The 24,452-nt window shown below is 39.9% G+C and overlaps 2 protein-coding genes across 3 annotated transcripts in view; one reads left to right on the top strand and one right to left on the bottom strand.

The window, feature by feature from the left end:
• The first annotated feature begins 267 nt into the window (after positions 1–267).
• On the top strand, positions 268–6,482 carry LOC108937381 (DCN1-like protein 1). Its single transcript, XM_018757296.2, has 7 exons — positions 268–327; positions 1,426–1,642; positions 2,665–2,830; positions 3,132–3,262; positions 3,355–3,437; positions 3,784–3,880; positions 4,589–6,482. The coding sequence occupies exons 1-7, from the start codon at positions 325–327 to the stop codon at positions 4,663–4,665; spliced, it is 774 nt and encodes a 257-aa protein (XP_018612812.1). The 5' UTR covers positions 268–324; the 3' UTR covers positions 4,666–6,482.
• Positions 6,483–7,638: 1,156 nt separating this feature from the next.
• The window catches only part of atp11b (ATPase phospholipid transporting 11B), a 28,396-nt gene continuing 11,582 nt past the window's right edge, over positions 7,639–24,452 (bottom strand). Inside the window, exons 13-31 of one of the 2 annotated variants that reach the window (XM_018757289.1) lie at positions 24,172–24,330; positions 23,776–23,951; positions 21,753–21,821; positions 21,499–21,572; positions 21,313–21,416; positions 20,007–20,188; positions 18,841–19,044; positions 17,782–17,935; positions 17,597–17,699; positions 17,257–17,402; positions 17,100–17,159; positions 16,576–16,703; positions 15,816–15,954; positions 15,549–15,569; positions 15,267–15,332; positions 14,972–15,075; positions 13,373–13,538; positions 11,006–11,139; positions 7,639–8,206 (exon numbers count right to left, since the gene is read on the bottom strand). In XM_018757289.1, the coding sequence (XP_018612805.1) occupies positions 8,125–8,206; positions 11,006–11,139; positions 13,373–13,538; positions 14,972–15,075; positions 15,267–15,332; positions 15,549–15,569; positions 15,816–15,954; positions 16,576–16,703; positions 17,100–17,159; positions 17,257–17,402; positions 17,597–17,699; positions 17,782–17,935; positions 18,841–19,044; positions 20,007–20,188; positions 21,313–21,416; positions 21,499–21,572; positions 21,753–21,821; positions 23,776–23,951; positions 24,172–24,330 (2,271 nt within the window). In that variant the 3' untranslated portion in view covers positions 7,639–8,124. The remainder of the gene's footprint in view (positions 8,207–11,005; positions 11,140–13,372; positions 13,539–14,971; positions 15,076–15,266; positions 15,333–15,548; positions 15,570–15,815; positions 15,955–16,575; positions 16,704–17,099; positions 17,160–17,256; positions 17,403–17,596; positions 17,700–17,781; positions 17,936–18,840; positions 19,045–20,006; positions 20,189–21,312; positions 21,417–21,498; positions 21,573–21,752; positions 21,822–23,775; positions 23,952–24,171; positions 24,331–24,452) is intronic. The other variant, XM_018757290.1, reaches the window with a different exon arrangement.

Here is a 24,452-nt window from a genome sequence, read left to right as displayed (position 1 = left end):
ATCGAGAGCAGCAGTTAAGCTCGAGTCTGAGGCGATGCAGCACGCACGCAGCATGAAGGGCGCATTTTGGGGAAAGGGCAGCTTTAAAGTGTTCGGGGTGAGTAGTTTGGGGTTAGTAGGAGCCACGTAGAGCACATGGAGGTTAAAGAGTTGAGTGTAAGAATATAAAACGTTAAAACTAACCTGGTAGAGCAGTTCGTTAGTTGCAGGTTAAAGACTCCGGAATGCGAAGGCTCCGCGCGGTGCTTCTTCCTCCGTGTCCGGGGCCCGAGACGCGCATGCGCAGCAAGGAGCACCAGGAAGAGCGAGTCCGTCACTGACAACATGGTGAGTGTGAATCTACTGTTTTTGTTTGCTTTCCCCGCCGTTTTCACCTCTCAAAAATTACGGGCCATGTACACTTGGCCAGAGGCATTTGAACGGTTGTTGTTTCGCATTCGTGTCGTCTTCGGGGACAACTCGTTTGTCCGAAGCCGGTTGCCGGTCACGGTGCACCACTAGCGGCCCCGGAGCGTGGACGAGGCCGTGACGCAGAGTGCGCAGCTCGGACGGTTTTCACTCGAGGTCCGAGGCTTGGCCAGGCCCTGGGCGTTCGCTGCCGTGGCCGACCCAAACCACGCAGAAGGGCAAGGAAACGCTTGATATGAGGGCTTTATGTCGCTCTTTAATTTATTACATTTCACCCTCGCAGCCGGCAAAGCAACAGTCGAAGGTAATTAGATTAACCCTGTGTTAGATGGCCCTGAGGCAATTGCTTCTGAGCGTCACTCAGCGTGCCTTTTATTTATTAATTGCAAAATGTTAGCAACACGGAACTAAACTGGTTTCAACTTAATATTTTGACTAATTTCTTGTCTACAAGGTAAAAAATGTGCTATATGTTCTAAGAATTTTGCACCATTTTAATATTTTTTTACGGGTAATACTAACTCATATTCCCTATTTTTACTTGATGATCTGATACCAGAGTGTATTTGACTTGTTAATTTGCTAGCATATAACAAGGTAAGTATGAGATTATTGCTGCAGTGTGTTCAAGGGCGGTTCTGTCAACACACACTCTCAACAAAACAAAAAGTGTTCTACTCACTGCTTCCCACAACATCTACCTCTATGCCCATTTACACATGGGGTCATTTCAAGGGAAGTACCTTACTCTAGGTACTATAGCACTAGCTGGGATTTGAACCTACAACCTATGGGTCCAAAGGCAGTAGCACTAACCACTGCACTACTGGATACAGCTGAAGCAAGTAAAATAAAATAACGTTTGGGACGAAGTGTGTTGTATTTTGATCAGCCACCCTGGTTTTACCCTGCATTTTCACGCTTCCTCTTTGTACTTGATAGGGTTTTTTTTTTTTTTTTTTTTGCCCTTATACCACGATTTTTCGCAATGAACAGCGTGAGAATTTCCTTCCCCAGAACAAGCTGAAGTCCTCACAGAAGGATAAGGTTCGTCAGTTCATGCTCTTCACCCAGTCCAGCGAGAAGACGGCGCTCAGCTGCCTCTCACAGAATGACTGGAAACTAGACGTGGCCACAGACAACTTCTTCCAGAACCCGGACCTGTACATCCGAGAGAACCTCAAAGGAGTCTTAGACAGGAAGAAGGTCGAACAGCTCTACAACAGATACAGAGGCGAGTAGCTACTATTACGATTATTAATAATTTCTACTTAGCATCTGATCACTTTGTCCCGGGCGACTGAAATAATCAGCTTCCCAATGATTCACCCATTTAGATGATGGTGCGTTCTTACTTGATCAATTTAGGGTAAGTACTTCGATCAAGGATACTACAGCAGAAGGGGATTCAAACCTGAGGCCTTTCACATTGTAAGGTTTTACTGTAAATCACACCCATCTGCTACCTGAGAAACTGGGAAATATTTTTGACACCGAGAATCTGGTGACTTTCTATAAGAGCAGGGGAGACACAGACTAGAAGTAAACACCAGTACTTGCTTAACTTGAAGTAAGTTTATGGGGAAGCAGGTGCTCTAGCGACTAAAGCTGTTGTCTTAATTTCAGAAGGTTTCAGCTTCCTCCTGCAGTACCTTTGACCGCTGTATTTACCTTGAATTGATACTGTAAGAATAGGTTTGTATTTATTTTGACACTTTTTTCCAGAGCATTGTACTATGTTCTTGTTTATATAGCAAGGTAGTTCCACAGCAGGAGGGGGGATTTGAACCAGTACACTACCTGCTGGTCCTTAAATTCACGACCTGCTGTATAAATGCTAAATTGTTGCGAAGTTGATTTCCCGCTATGTTGCCTTAAACTACTTATTCAGCATAGATATCACCACTGTTCTGTTTGCAGCAGTTTCTGTATTGTGTGTGTGTGTGTAAAAAAAAAAAAAAAAAAAAAAGTGTAGACTACTGTCATTTGTATACATAAATATTAGCTCATTTGAGATTTTCTGAAACTTCTGCTAGTGGATTTGAACATGTAAAACTTGTCATTTTAGGGTGTATCATACTTATGTGTTGCTTCTACACTAATTTTCACGCGGATATAATCGAGCCAAAGAACACACTTTCCCTCACTGTTAGTTACTGAAGTGACAGTGAGTACAGTGAGTTTGCAGAAATATGAAGTTTTCAGTTACTCATCCACTGTTCTCTTAAAGCTAGTGCGTTGCCGTTTTCATAACAGATCCTCAGGATGACAAGATCGGCATAGATGGAATACAACAGTTCTGTGACGACCTTGGATTAGATCCAGCAAGCATAAGCGTGCTTCTCATCGCGTGGAAGTTCCGGGCGGCGACGCAGTGCGAGTTCTCAAAGCAGGAGTTCATCGACGGAATGACCGAGCAGGGGTGCGTCCTGTTGGGAGGCAGGAAATACTCTCTGTCCTGCCAGATTGTAATCTGCTTGATTTCAGTGTCCCCGACTTAATTACCTTCATTGATGGATGCTTATTGGTCACTGTCACTAGTAATAACAAATTTAAATTCTTCCTGTATCAGTGCAGGCATTGTAAATTTAAAACAGAATATCAAAGTTAGAAGTGTTATGTGACACAAAGTGACATGCAATTTTTTTTTGTATTCATAATGTAATTGCATTTTTGGGCATTGCATAGCAGAAAATATTAACCATGTCATCTGTTTCTTCAAGGTGTGATAGTATAGAAAAATTAAAAGCACAGCTGCCAAAAATGGAACAAGAGTTAAAAGACCAATCGAAATTTAAGGATTTTTATCAGTTTACATTTAATTTTGCAAAGAATCCAGGACAGAAAGGTTTGGGTATGTATTTTTTTTAATTTTAATAAAATCACTTAAAATTTTCTTGTTCCCTAAGGTCTGATAATTCAGTGACGGTAATACTTATTTTGTAGATTTAGAAATGGCAATCGCATATTGGAATTTAGTACTTGCAGGAAGATTCAAATTCCTGGACTTGTGGAATCAGTTTTTATTGGTAAGCATAAGTTTAATTTTCAATGAAAAAATATGGAAGTTCTTGTGTGTTCCATCAAGGAAACAGAGGTACTATTCAAAGTGCACTATGCTGCATTTGGGGTTATGAGCAATATATGAATTTGAGTTACTCATCCTTGCGTAAAAAAAGACTAGCCTGTGTTAAGAATAAGAAGTTGTGTATTCATGATAGCATTGAGAATGTAGCCAGAGCTATTTACGTGAATCATGAATCTTCATCGTATCTCATTTACTTCAATGAATACTGAAGCAAACATATGTTGGGGTTAGGGTTGAAATACTGAAATGATGTACTTTAAATGCTAATGTTTTCCTTGTCTCCTTAGGAACATCATAAGAGATCGATACCTAAAGACACGTGGAACCTCCTGTTAGATTTTAGCACGATGATTGCTGATGACATGTCCAATTATGACGAGGAAGGTTTGTGGGACCACTTTCATATGTTGAATACAAACTAAGTTTAGCACTCGTAAGTGTTGGGAGTACTGAAAGGTGTTGGGCTTCAGTCCCTTTTAAAATAATCAGTTTTTAAAGTTTTATTTTTTAATAAGTTATTTAACAAAGGGTTGTACTTATTTCTGGATAGGGCAGTACTATTGTTGATTGTAGCAAAAAGTTTTTAAATAGACTGGAACTTTCCCTAAAAGAGGACAAGTGCGCTTTGATCATCAGAACTTATTTGGAGGAGAAACCAGCAAGCCTCGCGGCTCACAGGGACTCTGGGCGGTTGAAGCCTTGTTTACAAAATTGACAAGGTGGACTGCCGTTATGAAAAGAACCAATACAATATTTGAACAAGTGAGATGTCTTAATGCTGATAATCAAAGTAGTTGAATAAAGTGGCATTTAAGGCAGGACTTCAAAATCAGAGAATCCCTAGTGGGAGAAAAAAACATCCATTAAGTAAACTGAAATATTGTACTGAAATATTACCTTCACGCAATTATATTGTAGATGGTGACAGCAGAGTGATTTCTCTTTTCAAAGTAAGCAGTGACACAAGAATTAAATCTAAATAGTATAAGATTTGATTGACTCTGCAGCTAGGCTACAAGTTTTCACTTAATAAACAGTCTAATATTCAACAGCCCTGATAAGGCCTTCTGAAAGCAATCTTTATTTTTCCAGGAGCCTGGCCTGTCCTTATTGATGACTTTGTGGAGTTTGCGCGACCAAAAATTGGGACCAAAAGTACAACGGTGTGATTGCAGTTCCCAGTCAAAGGAATGTAGAGACCTTGTTCGTGTGAACACAGCTGAAATGGCCGTGAATAAAACGCAGGACTAGACCGAGCTTTAGATCAATCCTGTTCCTCAGAGCGCAGGATTGAGACGATTCAATAGAGACATTCATATCTTCTGTCATGTTACGGTGGTTTGGGCTTCTCTTTATAGTACGGACCTCCTTTTGTATTACTGCCAGCCAGCTGGAGTTTAGTCGGTATCCTGGAACATCCGCAGCGTACTTTTACCAGTATTTATTTACACAAAGCTTGATTACTTTTAATGAATGTCACACACCCTCAGTTGCTTCCTTTTAATACTACCAGTGCACACTCCCCCGCCATCTTTTAGTAATACTTTGAGTGGCCGACTAGCACAAAGCAGTTCACTTTTAAAACACCAAGTTTACCACTGTTGTAGCATTTTTTTTTTTTTTTTGGCAGAATGCAATAGCAGTGAGACACGCGTGGATAATCGCGCTCATTGGCGTAAAAAAGTCCACTGCGCAACTGCCATTAATTGTGCTCGTTTGACACTTGGAGCATTTACACAACAAGCCTTTGTCTAAGTAAAGCTGTTTTAATTTCACATACTTGACATCTACAGGAGTAACTGCGGATTTGTACCATTTTTGAACTTCATTTTGCTAAAGACAAGAGTTCACAGATACATAGTGTTTGCTGCTAAAGGTGATTAAGCTTCAGATCGTTGCACAGCAAGTGAAACGCCAATGGCAGAATCGGAACCACCTGGAGAAGATCGCTCTTCATATAGCATACGGACTTTCACTTTGGAATAAAACGTATTGGAGGGAAGGCTCAGGTGCTCATAGAAAAGTCCAAATGCCTTCATGTAGCAGAATACAGAGAATCGTGTAAGTTATTTTGTTTTAATTTTTTAAGTTTTATGAAAGACGAATAAAACTCGATGAAATGATCCTTGTGATTTTACTATGTATTGATAGTGCTTAAATGAAGAATGTGTGTCTGAAATGTCCAAGCCAAACAGTTTTAATGCTCTTTAATATTTATAACAAAATAGCTCAAATAGTACTAGTAAATGCATGGCAGAGGATTAAAAAAAAAAAAAAAACCTGATTTCTCAGGTGAACTTCATGCTTTATCTGGAAGCAATCTAAAACCCAGTGCTTTGGTAATAATCAAAGCAGAAAGTGTTTAATTTTCCATGCAAATGATGTGCTTGAGAATAATCACCTGCATAACATATCTAAGATTTGTTTAATTATAAGCCATATAACCTGAGAGGCATTAAGGGCCATGGTAAACAAATTTGAAATTAAGATTGCAAGTTTTGTCATTTATTCCATAAAATGTGTGAAATCTGGTTATCCATCACTTTAGAGGTGACTATGAAACAGCATCCATTCAGTTTGCATGGAGTATTGCCAAGTAATTCAATGTGGCACTGCATTGTTACAATTACTATGTAATTATAAAATAAATTGACTGCAGCTTCAAAGTAGGGCTTGGCATTGTTCTAACATTTTGTTCTTCCCCCAACTGTAAGCCCTTAGTGTGCCTGCATTTCAAAAACTGAACCATTTTATTGTACCTTAACTGTCCCCTACAAAGTGCTTATGAGTTGAGTGAATTTGGTTTCCTGCAAAAATCAGATGCTCGAACACTGCACAGGAGCAGTGGCTCCTTAACTTACCTGTGGGGCAGAAGAGAGAAACTCCAAAGTTGCTTTTATCCCCATCTCGCCAGCAACAAGGCTTCGAAATACAGATGTCCTTTAATTTGCAGCTGTGTTGTGCAAAACTTTGGTTATAGCTACAGTAAGAAACACTTATCAAGTTACAGTAAAATTTAAACTAATACATTACTTGTAAATAAAAATATTTTCATGAACTCTTATGCAATCCCCATTGTTGACTGATTAATAGCATAAACATGCAAGCATTCATCACCAAGTCACAAACTCCAGCCACAAGCTGTAAACATGGCAAAAGCAAGCTGAACTAGGCAGCCCCACACACACTTCTGGTTGCACTTTAACTTTCAAGCCAATAGGTGGCAGCAAAGACAAGTTGTGTTCACTCCATAACGGAATTAAATTCCAGAAAAATTTGAGGGGAGGGAACGGGGAAACTTCAGTCAGTGTACCTTGCAGTCCTACCACCTGCGATAAGTAAGGCAAAAAAGGTATAGTATTGCAAGATAATACACCACACATTTTTGAAAGACTACCAGAAATATACATTTTACAAAGTGATTTGCCAAGTTGTTTATTATGTAAATAGAATCAAACATTTTCTTGCAGAAGTACATCTGACAGGCGTTTACATTTTAGTTACTGAAGATGAACAAAATGAAGCTGATGTTACAACGAGTGTTCGGGTCTACGAGAATTTCTCACTTATCAGCTGTTGCTGTACTTAGTGATAAATGCAAATTTAACTTATTGCTTATAATTTAAAAAAATATAAATTCTCATAAGTACAAGAGACTGCATGCAAAATAATTCTCATTATGCTGGTACTGAAAAGCAGGAAAGAAAACACTGAGGCACCTCTTAACGGAACACTCAAGTTTTCCCAAGAAATTTCAGTCCACTGAGACTTGACTCATTTTTAAATGAATAAAATCTTCCGTGCATACACTTTTTTTGCAACAATTGTACCATTACTTATTGAGCAGCATTTCTTTTTAACTACCACTTTAGAGGTGTCTCACGCAAAAGCACACCACAGCTATCGGAATACGACTCCAACAGGAAACCCTTTAAAGCGGTTTCTTAGCACAACCAAAACTTATTCTCAGGGTGAGAGTTTGAGATCAGTGCCCTGAGCTACTCACATAAATAGAGCTTCAATGAACTGTTGCCCTTATTATGGGTTGAAAACAGCAATGTAAACATGGTGAGTACCAGAGAGACTGAAAAAACAACAAAAATGCAACAAAATCCAGATTAAATGACAAAAAAAAAAAAAAAAAAATCTATTGTATTGTGTTGGTCAAAACTATTTTAAAAAAATCCTATGTAGATGTCTGGGTTTCACTTGCAAGTTTCTAATGAAATAGATTAAAATGATTATACTTGATGCAAATAATCTGAGACAAACTGATACCTTTAAAATCAGGTATATTAAACATGAAAATATGGCTTAAAAGGAATCCTATTTTCCTCAGGAAAGACAGTGGACTTCAAGATCCAAAAGAGATGCATTAACCCACAAGAGAAAAACAGTTGTGTTTGGGTTCACTCAAGTCTGACAAAATCGTGTCATCAGAATAACCACATTCTTTTCTTTGGCATAATCTAACTTTCCTTTAGGCATTTTTCCACCCCTCAATAAAAACATGGCTCTCTGATGACAACAGCCTGGAAACACTAGATTCTTCATAACCGTTAAGCCTGCCCACAACAAGTAGGACCAGGACGAGCTGGGAGTCCCTGGACATCATCTCCCCCCCCACCTTAGCAATGAGAGGCCTCCATGGAGGACAGTGTCAAGATGCTCCGATCACTGGGGTAGAATGGGTCCGAGGTCCTCCACGACCTAAAAGCAGCAATGACAAAGAACAATGACCACAAAGTAAACCAACTGTTTTCTCCACTCCAGTTCATAACCGAAAGCCCACAAAATGCCTTTTACACAACATACAGACAGCATTTGCATTCTGCATATCAGCTGTCAGGCAAAGACATTGCGGTGGGGCGACGAGCTACACCTCACAAGTGAATACACAGCCAAGCGCGCGAACAAGTGCAGTTTCTTGTTGTTACACAATAAACAATAGAGAAGGGGGGGGGGGAAAAAAAAAAAAAATATAAACCCCATGTACTGCATGATACTACTCTCCTCTCTAGACTCTGCACAAGAAGTTAAGCTAGTATAACATTAACATTCAAATTTATAGAAGCTATACTCCAACTAATATACATGTGTATAACATGCTGGGCAACATATATAACATGTAAACATATTCCATTAATTCTCTATACGGTGCAAAACCTACAGTTCTTTCAGAAGAGAAGTGCCTACAAAAACCATTGAAGCAAAGAGAAGGGGGGAATGGGGAGAGAAGAGGGGAGAAAAAAAAAAATGTTCACCATGCTGGAAAAGGCATGGAAGCAATATTTTAGTACAGGCAGTCCCCGGATTTGAGTTCCGTTCCTAAGTCTAAGTCGGATGTTGACGTAAGTCGGAACAGTTATGTTAGACACAAACTGTACCTAAGCTTGTCAAATTTGTGCTTTAGTATATCGTGTACCTTTCTATGCATAAAAAACATTCAACACTTCCAGATACATTTATTGTTATTAAAGATGTTTTAGTGTAAGTACAGTACTTAGAAAGACAAATGTTACAGTATTTATAATAGAGAGGAGAAGAGGAGAGAGCGAGAATGTATGTGTAGATACAAAAAGCAAAGAAATTTCAATGTTCACTTTTCCAATGTTTGTTGGCATTTACTTTTCCCCTGCCAAACGCTTTATTATTTCCACTTTAGTTTGAATTGTGATCATTTCTGTCTTACTGTATTTGGTAAAACAAAAAAAAAAAAAAAAAAAAACAACCTGTAAACACAAGAAAAATTAAAGCCAAACACAGTAACAAAAACGAGACGCTTAACAGCAACGTGGTCCATGTCATATTGAGTGGGCAGGAGACTGAGGTGCGTGCGTGTGGGGACAGACGCGGGTCGGTCGTTGCACAAACGTAGGTCTTGGGGAGAATTCGATGTCGTAGTCAAGGAAACGATAAGCGTCATGAGCCTTGGACGTCAGGAGCAGGAATAAGGGATTGAGGAGAACGGGTAGATTGTCATGAGTTCATTCGAAAGCGCTGGAGACAGGTTTCTCAAATGAGATTCCGCAACCAGGGTGTGCAGGTGCAACTTCTTTATACCCTGCTGCTCGGATTTTGGGCAGGTGCGGACTTTCGGGGCAAGATTATGGGCATGACAGTCTGACTGAAAAGAACAAAGTCTTTGTCCTACCTCGGGCTTACGCGCCCACAAGCCAAACCACTGTACGCACAATGTCTTGATGCGCATTGCTAAGTGACGCCCGTTTGTTATTAGAACCATTGTATGTAACTCGAATTAATACATTTATTCATTTAGCAGACGCTTTCTTCCAAAGCGATGTATAGCTCATAGAAATTACGTGTGCATTACATTAGCAGAAACATATTGAAAGGCATAGATGCAGACGTGATTCTTAAGTGCAATTTGTTTCTTTCCACCATATGAACCAATGTTCATCACAGCTGCAAAAAACTCAGAATATCCATGATTGCTGATCATCTTCCTGATAATTTTTAAAATTTTTTTTGAAAAACGGGGGCTGGTTCATAACTACAGGTTGTATGCAAGTCCGACGTCCATAACCAGGAAACTGCCTGTATCAAAGTCAGGCATAACTGTTTTGACACCACCAGGGGGCGCATTTGTCATTTCAGTTCAGTTTTAAAGTCTGGTAAATTTACCAAAGAGGATTTGTCTATATTTAACACTAACCCGTGTAAAAACATGTTCAATATCAGCATCTCACCTCCGTAACAATGAAAACTGGGCTCTAACGCAACCCTTCATGCACACATTTGGCCTAATTTAAAAATAGTTGCAGGGGAAGTATAAGATAATTACTGTGTTGAGCAGAAAAGCTGAAATTAATCCAAATGAGAAAAATATGAAAGGAACAACTTTCACAGAAAATCAATACTTGCAAAATATCTTAAATGCAAAAGAGAGACATGAATTCAATGAAGAATCATAAGACTAGAGAAGACCTTTATCTAGTTAAAGCAGCATAACACAAAAAAGCAAAAAACACAAATGAACAGCTGCAACTTCACGTAATCTGACCAAAGTTTTCAAGAACTTGTCTCCTAGCTGAGAATTTCAAACCATGTACAGATTTTAGACAAATTGAAGTCTGGTTGTGCTCATACTGAAAGAGCATTTGCTGCACACTGACTACACAGGGCAAAAAGTCACTCTAACAAGTTCATGTTCAGCAGAAATAAGGTAAACTGCGAGTGACATTATTCACTGGTGTTATAATAGGTTAGGAAAGAAAAACATACCTATAAAGAAGAGATGTGACAAGAATGTCACAAGGTTTCCAAGACTCTGGCAAATAAGTTTTAAAAGCAGTACATCTTTGAGACTTCAAAACACAAAGTATAGAACCAAGTACAAATTAAAATGAGCTGTGCCAGGTGCAAGATTGCGGCCAACCCTCTTCTCCCATGGTCCCTGTAGGGCTCAGACCTCACACACTACCGGCCCATCATGCCCCGGATTGGAGATGTGACAGCAGCAGAGACTTTACAAAAGCAACAGCGCACCTGCTGATCCGGGTAGGGTCCCAGCGGCCCAACGTTCGCTCCATCGCCTGGCCCACCCATGAGTGCTGGCGCTCGCCCTCAGAGAAGCAGCACATGGAGTCCACACAGCTCACGCCCGAATCACCCTCGATAAGCTGGAGACGAGCAGAGAGAGAGTGGAGGTGTCAGTCGATGGTCGTACATGCTGTGTTACGCTGCATAATAAGGACATTTTCTCCATTTCTCACGAGAAGCTTCTTGTGGTTCACATGCCCACCCCTTACGGAAGCTGACCCACGGGAACCTGACCAGTAATCAACGATCCATAAGCGCTCTTCTGCAGCTTCAACCATTTAACAGGCAGCTTTATCCTGCATTAAGAGCCCCTGCATTGCTGCTGTGGCAAAGTGGCACTTTCTCTATGACAGGTAAAAGGCAGCTCCTCTGAGAAGAGAATTTTTTATGACCTGTAAGGTGAGGCACAGATTTTGCTGGCATTCCTCCTCCATCATGTTGAGAAACAAAGTGTTTCCATTTTACAGATGTGTTCATACCAATGACAACTAGGCTGCATCCATGTCTTGACACAAAGTATACTACCGTGATACCAGCAGGCTCACTTCCAGGGATGTCACGACACCCAAGTATGGGGAAAGAGACAAACAGTATTCCATCTCATTAAAATAAATGGTTTTGTATGGAACAGGGCCCTGCACTCTATGTATGTGTGTTAAATTTACCTGGCTGCTGACAACACATGTCAGAGGGGTCATGTGTCTCCACCTGCTGCACACTGCCATCAACCAGTTTTTTTTAAAAAAAAAAAAAATAAAAAAATCTTTCAATGCCATTCCTATTAAGCCAAGCCTTCCACGGGCATTAGCAGAATATGACACCTCATTATGAAACTTGCACTCTGCCAGCAGTATATGCATGGGACCCTAGATCACACTTAGACAGATCACAGCACATTATGAAAACTGCTATTCTGGGGAGTTGCTGGCAAGACTCAGGGATCCAAATTGCACACCCATTTACAGAGCGAGATATGTGCACAACTCATTTATACACACATTACCACCATGAAACAAGACCCCTGAATGTCATAACTATCTTCTGAGTAGAGTGTTTGCTAAATGAATAAATATAAATTATCTCCAAAGAGACATACATCTCATAGAAAATACAACGTGTGCATTAGCAGACAGAGACTCGGATGCAGACACATGATTCTAAAGTACCGTTAGTTTGTTACTTTCCACCATATGAAGCAATGTATAACACACTAGTACAGCATATTAGTACATAAAGGTTTATGCTAATATCTATGATTCCTAATCACATTCCTTTTTTTTTTTTTTTTTTTTTTTAAAACAATGACTTTACAAAAGTAGCTGAATGAAGGTTTATCTGTTGTTAAACAGTTATCGCAAAACAACAGAGCATGAACATTTACACATTACATAAACTTTAGAGCTCATGGGAGACATCAGTCTGGAAGAGGTGAGCTTTAAGACCCTTTTTAAATGTCGACAGAGATTCAGCAGTTCTGAGAGAGAGCGGGAGGTCATTACACCACATCGAAGCCAGTGTACTAACAGTGTACTACCCAAGATGTTTAAATTTTCCAAGACATTATCACAAACAGTCCCCAGAAAAGAGAGGGGGGACACTCCCCAGAATTACCACAACTAATGTCTCTATATTACATAAGTCAGATACACAAAGGAATATTTACAGACACTGCTGTCTTTGCCATAAGACTATTATATCATGTCAATTACAGTCTTAAGCTAAAGAATGTCAAGTAATCCTCCAAATGATGCAGCTAAACCTAAGACAATAAAACTATTGGAGAAAAACTACCCAAGACATTTAAATTATTTCACAAATGCCAAACTCACAACAGACATGTATAGACAACTATTTTCCAATACATTGCAGCAAAACAAACTTACTCCACATTTTTTCTGCACTAATAGTACTCCTGGGGCATTCGGCCGCGTTTGTTTGCGTCTGTCCCAGAACTTAGAGGGACACTGAGGAGAGACTTTGATGTCTAATTAGGTGAAAACAATACTTAAGTTTTCAGAGAAAAGATGATCAGTATAAAAATTAAAAAAATTAGTAGTTAAAGTTAGGAATTGACTGTAAAATATTCTAGTTATGTACTAGGTACTTTTCCCTCAAAGAGGGTATGAATGTTGACTTTAATAAACCACACCCACATATTACAGATATATTGTGGTTAAATAAAACTGCAGCACCCCTCCCAAGACACAGAGCTACAGCAGTCTGGTCACAACACAACTGCTGCAGTATATTATGTGCTGCTATGTCTCTGCAGCAGGGCTGTCAGCTTGTGAGGTCAATGCAGCCAGAACTTGCCTGTGACATCTGAGTGCTGGTGGGCCAGAGGTGCCTGTAGAAAACCTTTTTGATGATATCCGGGACCAGGCAACTGATGACGATGACGATTATTGCAAACCACACAGAGCCACTGGAAAGCAACTCGACGAAGACACAGTACATGTCCTGGGTGTGAAGGAAGGGCCTGAGGGAAAGAGGATACAACACTCTCAATTCCGAATGAAAGGAACATTCCATATTCTCATATCACAGTTAAAGATGACAAAGGCAAGCACTGGACACTACAGCATTCATGGCTTTTGACCTTGTCACAATACACTAGTTCTTCAACTTAGAAATAACTGGAATTGTCTGTTCATAACTCAATCTGTTCGTAAATTCAAAAATCTGTTTAACCACAAATCCACCATCAATTAAACCTTAATACAGATGTATCAAATTATTTGCTGATTCAGTTCTGTAAAAACATGAAAATAAGCTTTAATTTAAAAAGAAAACCTCTTAAGATTTCAAACATAAAATTTGTTTTAAATGACAAAATTTTACCAGCTATTCAACAAACAAGTAAACATCCTTTGAGTGACAAAAATCCCTTGAAATATTTTTAGGTTAGGTACTGTATAAGTCTTGCAAAAAGCTATATTAAAACTGACTTATTTTAACATTTATATGAAGCTTGGACTATATTAATATTAAAATAACTGAAAATATAGTATCCACAAACTCCTGTTCACTGCTGGCTGTTGACCGATTCATCCCATAAACATTGTTCAATGTTTGTTAAATTGTCATTCATCACAGACATATCAAGCACAAGCTGTCAACACTGTAGAAGGGAGTTGAATGAAAGTGGTCCCAAACTCCTATACCGTTTTAGCCATCTAACAGCTGGAAATGGAAATACCGATAACTTTCACTCCTCAACAAACAGAAATTTTAGAGAAAAAAAATCCAATAAAAATATTAGTATGAAAATGTATAGTGTAAAATCTCTATCATCAGCAGCCAGCATATAAGTGACATTAAAACTGACATACAGTACAGTGCAAAAGTTTTAGGCACTTGGGTGGGGGGGAGCTGTAAAGTGAGAATGCTTCCGAAAATAGTGCTCTTTATTAATAAACTTCCTACAAAGCTTAGTAACCATCCATCGTCAACAACCTTTTTGCGCAGCGGGTTTGGCCGTGTCCCACTCTCTGGCAGGTCTGGGGTTCGAGACCTGCTTGGAACGCATTGCGATGGACTCGCGTCCCATCCTGCCTCCAGCCTTGCACCCTGTGTTGCTGGGTGAGGCTCCGGTTCACCGCAACCCCGCTTGGGATAAGGGGTTTCAGACTGTGTGTGTGGATGTATGTACTTTAATGACATACAAAACCCTTACTGTAACTTTCGCAAAAAGGAATGCTTGGAAACCTAAAATATGCTCTTTCCCACTGACACTAATGCAGAAGACATTAAATAACTGTCTAAAACAAATGTTTTTGAAACATCTAAGTGTCTAAGACTTTTGAACAGCACTGTAGTTTTAATGAACGAAGATTCTGAAAAATTTAAAGGCATTATGATACTTGACAAACAGAACCTGAATTTCTAATCCAAAAATAAGCCACATCTTACCAGAGAATTCCTCCGTAGAAAAATGAGAAGATGAAGTAAAAAGCAATGGAGCCCCATGTGACAAAATGATTCATCCATGTCCAGAAGTGTGTCTCCAGGGCCAACTGGGGACAACAGCTAGAATGTCAAACTTACAAACTAACAAATATTGTGCGTAACAATAAAATGACAATCGCATAAATACAAGTTATCCATGCAAAACCAGATCGAGTAATTATCAATGCATACATACGTATATAAATCAAGAGATACATTTTAACTTTTTGCAGGACAAACTAAATCAAACTGTACTTACCTTTAATGTAACAGTAATGACCATAACTGTGAATACCAAAGTGCCAAATGTCCAGTTTCCAAACATCTAAAAGAAAAAAAAAAAAATGCACACAAACTGCAGCAAAGAATCATCATTGATGATGAATTACATTTCTAATGCTTATGATACACAATCCTGCCACCAGATCCATCAACATTTTGTCATGTGCTAGACTGGCATGAGATTTTACAGAGGATGGGTGAGGAAAATGGGGGAGAAAAGAAACCCATATGCCTCTGCTATTACCCTGTCAACTCTTACCAGTCTGTTAGCTTTCAAAATCTGCAGGCATAAGCAGCATGAAGAGAAAAAAGATGCAAAAGGACAGATAGAAAGAAGTGTAAGAAGAGAGATTTAAGATGTGTGATGCAAAGCATTTCCTACATTTAAGACAACACAGTAAGAACCCACCGACAAAAATAAATGTGCAGGTACGCAACCCCAAGTACACTCGCTGAAAACTAAGCCGTATTGTCCGATGCACTTTACTCTTTAATAGTAATAGCATATATTGCAAAACACCCTCACCTGTCCATTTCCCATTAGAGAGGTGTCCTCGTGCATCAGCAGGTAGCAGCCAAAGAAAAAGAAAAACGCGTGGCCGAATCCCATCAGTGTCCAGCAGAGGAATGTCTTCATGGACAGCAGGGAGTTTTTACTGATGTCTCTAAAGCAATGTTTGTTTGAACAGTTACGCCGTTGCAGCATGCAAGTGTTAAACCACTGTTCGCATTGAATTCGTGAAGTCACAATGCGTCAATGGAAAAGTTGACTAGTTGAATGCGACACAAAGTGGACCAGGGGCTCAGCATCCATTCTACAGTCTTATTCCGTTACAATTCTACACACAGCTACTTGTGCCATGTGTACTGGCAAAAATGGTGGCTTTTCAACAAGGTAGCTGTGCTTTGAAAATCACATGCCTGTATCTGCCTGTAGGTGAAATTCACTTTTGCTTACTTTGAGTTACACTTTGCTTTGGAGGAATGCGTGTCGCAAAAGAATAAATGTTATGTAAATTTCAGTGTGCGATGCATATTGGTACGCCCTACTATTTATGAAAAAACAGACACTAAATACTTCTCAAAAAAGTGCATAACGGCAAAATGTTTGTTACTTGGAAGTTAGCAAGACAGAAACATCCTGTAGAACTGCAGCGGAACATGCCACAAACTGAAATCTTTTAAATGCAGTCAAGTTCCCTAAGCATTGGGTGACTGTATATCATTCTAGTGAGTGATGATCTGTTCCAAGTCTATGTAAGAGTGTAGCCTGATCCGTGACCTACCTGTAGAGCGCAGGCTTACTCTGCAGCACGTGTGGCTGCACCAGCTGCTCAAACAGGCTGTACACGAGGATGGGCAGAGATGTGAAGCAGATGTTGTACAGCGTCAGGTACACACTGTCGTACAGCGTCTGAGAGCACGAAAGGGGCACTTCAACATGCATCTTACTGTCTGCTTTTACAGTCATACAATACAGCATTTTTAAGGTGACATTAACATAGTGCTATATTTTCATTAAAAAACTCCCTAACCTCTTAGTACCAGCACAGATTCTATACTATATTGTATGTATAATATACTGTACATAAGTTTTTATTTAGGGATTTTATAATGATCTTTCGGGTTTCAAATTTAATCATCCAAGTAATGTCATACAAAAGGTCTTGAATCTGCAATATCTATAAGTCATCTCTAAATGTAGTGTGAAATTTTCCTTTTGAGTAATTGCTAAAATTGATACAGTATATACTTTTTCCAACTAAACCGTTTAATAGCCGTACATAACAAAACACGTAATGCCACTTACTTGTTGCGAAAAAAGACAGAAGAACTGGTATAAAAATTGTGGTGTGATGAAGCAAACATTCTATTAAAAAAAAAAAAGGGGATATTTTAAAATCATAATTCAATAATTTTGCATTCAAATATTTTTAAGAAATGTTGAGAATGTTTCTGCAACTTACCTTGTAGAAAAAATACTGTACTAGGGTTGCTATTCTAATGTAGTAGCAGTGGCCGTGAACAAGCAGCAACTTGGCAAGGAATTTAAACCTTGCAATTGCATAGTCACTGTTTCCGACTGCTTGTCTTCCCTCCTTGCCCATGATACCTGGAAAGAGATTACATTTATATGTATAAGACAGCCAAGCAGTTATGATCAACTATCTTAGCTGCTATATCTAAGGATGCAAACGGAGGGAGGAAAGTATCTGCCAAATTAATAAATGTAAAAGGCATTTGAGCATTTATGACAAAAAACAGTTATATCTCAAAAGCCATCAGCAATTAAGCCTTTGCATTTACCTATACCAACATGAGCCTCTTGAATCATGCTAACATCATTAGCTCCATCTCCAACCGCTAATGTAATTGGCTTCTCTGGGGATGTCTTCAACAGTCGCACCACCTGCCAAGTCACCAGACCATAAACTCAGCTGACAGTTCATGGCAGCCCTAAGACACATGCACGCGCACACACAGTACCATACCTTGGCCTTCTGGAGTGGTGCCATGCGGCAGCACAGCACAGCTGTGCAACTCTTGCACACCTCCATGAAGAGCTTCTCCTGCCCCCTAAGGGCCAGGGACAGGCTGACTCCATCCACCACCAGGCCATGCTGGATCACATGATCCTCTCTGATCCTGCAGAGAAACAGGTGGGACACGAACACACAATTAACTTGTACTCAATAGCCCATAAACCTCAGCATTAAAGGGAAGATGAGCAAATTATAAAAGCTCTCCATAATTCCTCCCCTGATCTCTGCTCAGCCTGTGTGGAGTTTGCATGCTTTCCCCTTGTTTGCATGGGTTTCCTTCAGGTGCTCCAGTTTCATCCCACAGTTCAAAGACATGCATTTCAAGTGAGTTAGTGACTCTAAATTTTATGTGACCGGGTGTCACTTCTGCGGATAGATGAACTGTCAACTATAGGTTAATGCACTGTAGGCTATAGAGCATTCAAAGTCACCTTGAATGAAAAGGTGTCAGCTGATAGTACATAAACCATTATAAGCTGCTTTGGAGAAAAAACATCTAAATGAATCAATGTAAATATGTAATCGTAAAGGTAGCACAGTCCTTAAGCCTCACCAAAATAAGTCTAGCAACACCCCTGCAGAAGCACATTATAGTATTTACTGCTGCAGAACACTCACTATGAAACTCTGGAAATAGTCAACACAAAAAGAAAGGAAGTTCAACTGTACCAGAATCATCATCAGAAACTACAAGATGCCCATATATGGAATCGAGTAACACCTCATGTATGATACATTATTTTAAAAAACTTGAATGAAACTACACAGAAAAATTTAAAAATGCATAAGTTTATTTACTTCTAAAATATTTTCTGTATCAAGCATTATATACACAGAATTTTTGTTTACAGCTGTCTGTGCACTACCAGTAATGCAACACTAACAGTTTTTGGTATGTTGCTTAATTCAACATCGCAATAACAGATGAACAGGCTAAATGACCCGCATTACTGAAAATCCTAGCGCAAGTGATCTTTGAATAGAAGAGCACAGTATCAAAGAACTTACCTCCTAGCCAGCTTCCTAAGCTGATCCGTGCACTCGCTATCCGACTTCTGCTGGACGAGCTCCAGAATGTTCATGGTCCTGTGGAAGTGGCCACAGCTGAGGCTGACGCTGACTGCTGTCTCCTGCTTATCTCCAGTCAGCACCCACACTTTGATGCCTGCCAGACACAGGGCCTCAATTGTCTCTTGGACCTTCTCCTGCAGCCTGTGAAGAGGGGTCACAACTCATTCACAAGTCCTCATCCAAACAAACATGCAGGACAGAAAAACAAACAATCGTCACAGTCACCAATAAATGCAAAGTACTTGCACCACTCTTAAAAAATTAATTAGCTAAGAGCTCTTGTGGTTTACACCAAGGTTACGTGTAAAACTAAAACCAGCTTGTTTTATTCCCTCCAAGCAGTTTGTGGAAAAACAATATTATTTAAACAATAAAACAGAAAATTCTCTTCTGCACAATATGCAGGTTTGCAAACAGACAAGAAAAAGTTATTCAGGCTTCCTGGAAGAAGGCACTATTGACTCTCTGAATCTAATCAATAACTACCCAAGGTATGTGAAACAAATAGAGCATAGGCAGATTGGGCTTGTGGACAACTTTGTCACTGCAAAACAACTTCAGATGCTAATGGAAACCCACTGCATAGTCTCCAGAGTTAATCCCTATTGAGCCTCAACTTCACGTTTTTGTACAAACTCATTATAAAGCAAAACTATTAAAAAAAAAAAAAAAAAAAAAAAAAAAAAAAAACTTTCCTGCCATGCATTATGCGTTATTCAGAAGAAAGCAGCAACTCCTGTAGCCACTTAAAGAAAATGACTTATTGGTTCAACCAAAAAGCACAGAACAATTAACATAAAGATGCCACAAGGTTATTTAAGCAGATGTAAACTTCACAACAGAGGAATTTGTTCTGAGTTTTCCCACTGTACTGACGGATAAGACACATTGGAATCTTGATATTGCATGGCACTTTCCTGCTTGAACATTCCAAACAAGATTAATGCTGTCACCTCAAAGTATCTGCAGCACTTCCTAATTTTCGCTGCATGTTATGAAAAGAAAACCTAAATTAAGTAACAGATTCTTCTTTATGCCTAAGGGCATGTTCATAAAAAAACGCTGCTGTTACACCAACTTGCATCCGACCCACTCAATCATACTTGTCCTCTACACCAGTGGCACCCAGTAGCTCAAGGTCCCTCTCAATGAAGTCGAACGCCTCGGCCAGTCGCTCGTCACGGTGCTGCAGGGCTGTGCGTGCCTCATGGAGGCGACGGTCCACCTCCTCATACTCCTCTGAGCTGAAGCGCCTGCAGGCCACTACCAGGGTCCTTAGGCCTTTCTGTGATGGAAACGGAGGAGTCAAATTTACGCCAGACAACACTGGAAACATGCTCTACAACAGAACTGCGTATACTCCCTCTCTATCACGCCAACAGCACCAACCAATGACAACTATCAATTAAGGTAAATTTAGTATCAACTAAAATAGTATATTCAGAACGAATTTAGTTGGAGCTTTTCTCCAAAGCAACTTAAAATATTCACCTACTTAATGATTTGCCCATTTAAAGAACAGAGTTTTTCATACTAGGGTCAATTCAGGCAAAGGACAACACAGCAATTGGTGAAACTTAAAACTGGGTCCTTTGAGTGCAAGGCAATGGCTCTACCCGCTCTACTGTCTCATGCTCACTTAATGTTAATTTATAGTGGTTAATGGAAGTTAATCAATCATATAAACAAACTGCGTTAAAACTTTTCAGCATCATAATCAAAAATCTATCAAATGAAGGTCATTTAATGTCAAACATTTGCTATTAACACTGCACAACACTTCTGAGTTTTGCACAGCGAGACAGACTGAACTTCATTTCTTTAGATGATAAACATCTATTCAGCAAATTACCAAAATGTCATCTATCCAGGGCATGTCCTGTCACACCCTATGCCTCCTGAATAAACTCCTGAGATCTGTGATACTGCACTGGATAACTGATTATTGATAATTACCATAAATACATAAATTAAAAAAACTTAAGATTTACATATATAAGGTAGAAATGATGCTACAAGTATAATATACGTTTGGGGAATTGTCATACATAAAAAAAGGCTTATTTTCATATTTTAATGAAACTAAGGTGACATTTTTAGTGCAAGTACCTGCTTTTTTCATAAGTAATGTTAATTTGATTCCCTTAAATTTAGAATTTGCCTAAAGCAAGTCTTTCATGGAACATTACCCCGTTATGTGCGGAATGGTGTACTGAAAATGGGGCCCATTCTGGGTAACTGTGTGTGAAAGCATGTGACATTCCCAACATTTTGTCGTGTGCATGTTATATTCATCACAAATAAATAACCTTTTGTCCAGAGAAATGAAAACGCATGCTCATGAGCACTGTCTCCAAGTTGCATGGGTAAGCTGTACCTAATCTTTTACTGTTTCCTGTAATTCATTACCATTGCAAATTCATCCACATGGAGTTTTGTCTTTTCTATCGAGCCACTGATGGCGTAAGGAAGAATGGATGATTCTGCTCCTTTGGTGAAGAGTAACTTCACTCCTGAAGAAACATAAACAACTGAGAAATGCAGAGACATCATTATCACATCCCGAGCAAAAGGTACATTAAAAAAGCAACGTACCTGAAGGTGCCTGCAGCAGCACACTCATTCTTCTCCTGTTTGCATCAAATTCTAAAACGTGAAGTAATTTATACCTGCAAAGAGACAACATTATCGGCCTTCACCTGGAAAATTTAAAGAGCTGCTAAAGAAACTATGTACCAAGTCCTAGACAGTTGCACAGTTACAGCATTTATAAACTCCAGCATTCATTTCAAAGCCGATTACAGCTTTCAATTTATGGGAAAATTGGAAGGGGGGGCAGTCACACTTACTTTTCCAGTCTTCCAAATGTTTTAATTTCCATATTTTCCCCTTTGATCCCTGTAAAGGTTACTCCCATTCTGTTGTAAAAACAATAAAAAAAAATGGAGTATTCAGACTTAGCAAGTCAGAAATAACATTTTCAAATATTTACCTTCATCTGAGAATGGGGTAAAATTGAAGTAATACAAGCTAATAGAAAATGCAAATTCAACAGTTTTAACTATGTTTCAACATCTGACAGTATATAGCTACTACTACAATATGCAGTAACACAACACAACACATACACCAACTGCTTGTCCCAAGCAGCGTCACGGCGAACCAGAGCCTAACCCAACAACACGGGGCGCAAGGCCGAAGAGAGAGGGGACACCCAGGAAGGGACGCCAGTCCGCCGCAAGGCACCCCAAGCAGGGCTCGAACCCCAGACTTGCCAGAGAGCATGACCCGGCCAACCTGCCATGCCACCTCACCCGCCTCTAACACAAAAGTCTTTTAATTTATTTTTTCTTTCTCTCATCAGTTTTACTAACGGCACAGGGTCATGGCAACATACAGGTAGAGACAGTACATGAAGAAACTGCAAATACGTCCACGTGTATAGAGCAAAGGCTCAAGGTCAAAAGGATACAAATATATATCAGGTATCAAGCAGCTCTTTCTAATAAGTTCCAGAAAGCTGTCCAGACATTCCAAAAATTCCTTAGAATTGTGATGCAGCTCAAATGTTATTTTTCCAAGTGGAAGACATTTAAATACTTCAGTCACGTATTTACAGAGGAACTTCCGGTGGAAACCAAAACAATAAAATATACTTCTTTGCCAAGAATATAAGACCAATTAGTCTACATATATCACACACACACACACACACACACACACACACATATTCAGAACCGCTCGTCCCACATGGGGTCACGGGGAACCGGAGCCTACCCGGTAACACAGGGCGTAAGGCCGGAGGGGGAGGGGACACACCCAGGATGGGACGCCAGTCCATCGCAAGGCACCCCAAGCGGGACTCGAACCCCAGACCCACCGGAGAGCAGGACTGCGGTCCAACCCACTGCGCCACCGCACCTACATATATCATTTCATCAAAATGAATTTGGGTTCTGTTTAACAAAAATATATATGAACATAAATCAAACTTTTTGTTAAAGGTCTTTCAAATGGTTGAGTGAACCCCAATCCAGTAAACCAATCAACCGCCTACAACCGTTTGTCCCGAGCGGGGTCACGGCAACCCGAAGTCTACCCGGCAACACAGGGCGCAAGGCCAAAGAGGGAGGGGACACACCCTGGACAGGATGCCAGTCCGCCGCAAGGTACCCCAAGCAGGGCTTGTCGAACCTCAGACCCGCCACACAGAGGAACTGGCCAAACCTGCTGTGCCACCGTGCCCCTCAATCCAATAAATCCTTATCTTATATTCACAAGATAAATATTTCCAAGTGCCTGGAGAGACTATGCAATTAAAACACAGCTGAAACTTCCCTGGGAATGTCCTGTCAAAATGCAGTGAAGTGAGTTAAGATTCTGTGAATGAGCTTGAAATTTTGCTCCTGCATGAACAGAGAAGCGTCCCTTTTGTTATCATAGTAATCAAATGTCTGATGTACAACACAACCTAAACCAAGTGGTTCTCAGACAAGAAGCCTAGCTGTCTCATGACAACCACCTTAATTGTAGCACTTTCTGCAACTTAGCATATATAGCACCTGTCAGAAGTTTGAGTACAATTACTGGAAACTAGTTTTTTTTTTTTTTTTTGAGGGATTTAAAAACTTTCGTCAGGAAACTAGCTAAAATGTCTTCTTACGACTTCTGCAGGCATTCCTAGAGATGCAGGACAATTCTGGATTGTCGTTTTTCACCACTGTCGAAATCACTTCATTTAAGTACCGTACAGGTTGCCAGATGTAATCACACTTTGTGTTGTTTCCACTGGCTCTGCAGTTTCCTAAAATTAAGTTCAAACTGTAACAAAGACACGCAGTTGACTGTGACCTAGAGAACCACTGTTCTCACCTTTTTGTAGCTTCTACTAAAGCCTTCTCATCTGGTGAAGAGGCATAGTACTCCATATGCGGTGAGGAACCATTGGCTTGTGGGAATGACTTCCCCAGGCCGTCTGTTTGATCATAGCTGATCTGCACTGTGTGACACAGAGAGACGGCTTTCAGGAACAGCTCCTCCTCACTGCTCTGCAAGGCCAAAGGTGGACATGAAAACAGAGAGTTACTAAAGCAAGACAAACGTAGGATAATCTTTCACACGTTCCAGGTAGCAGTGAGGAAAAGCTAATCTCAACAGGGTTCCAAAAACCTGCTGTGAGTGAAGTTGCTGCTTTCCCCCCTCCCCTTATGTTTCCACCCATCACATCATTCAATGAACTGAAGTCTTTGAAGACGGAATGAGAAATACCAAGTGAGGTGAAGATTCTCCAAGCAAATCATCGGTCATGCCTTCCGGAACCAGTCTGCCGTTGATCTCTTGGTATTTTATGCCGTTGATAGAACACTCGCGGAACTGCATCTCGTTTTCCGTCAGGGTACCAGTTTTGTCAGTGAGAACATACTCCACCTACAGAGGAACATCTCAGTCAGCCACAAATATATTAATATTACAACATACTGTATCACACAATATTAGACCGCATTATTTGAATTGTGAGTTTTAGAAATAAACATTAAAGCTGGATATTT

The sequence above is a fragment of the Scleropages formosus genome, chromosome 8, assembly GCF_900964775.1.
Source record: "Scleropages formosus chromosome 8, fSclFor1.1, whole genome shotgun sequence".
NCBI classification, from domain to species: Eukaryota; Metazoa; Chordata; class Actinopteri; order Osteoglossiformes; family Osteoglossidae; genus Scleropages; species Scleropages formosus.
Note: the sequence above shows the minus strand (reverse complement) of the source record. Positions and strands in the feature narration are given on the sequence as shown.

Coding starts and splice junctions, on each gene's coding strand:
- LOC108937381 (XM_018757296.2), top strand. Junction 1,643..2,664: donor GCTCTACAACAGATACAGAG/GCGAGTAGCTAC, acceptor TTTTCATAACAG/ATCCTCAGGATGACAAGATC. Junction 2,831..3,131: donor GACGGAATGACCGAGCAGGG/GTGCGTCCTGTT, acceptor TGTTTCTTCAAG/GTGTGATAGTATAGAAAAAT.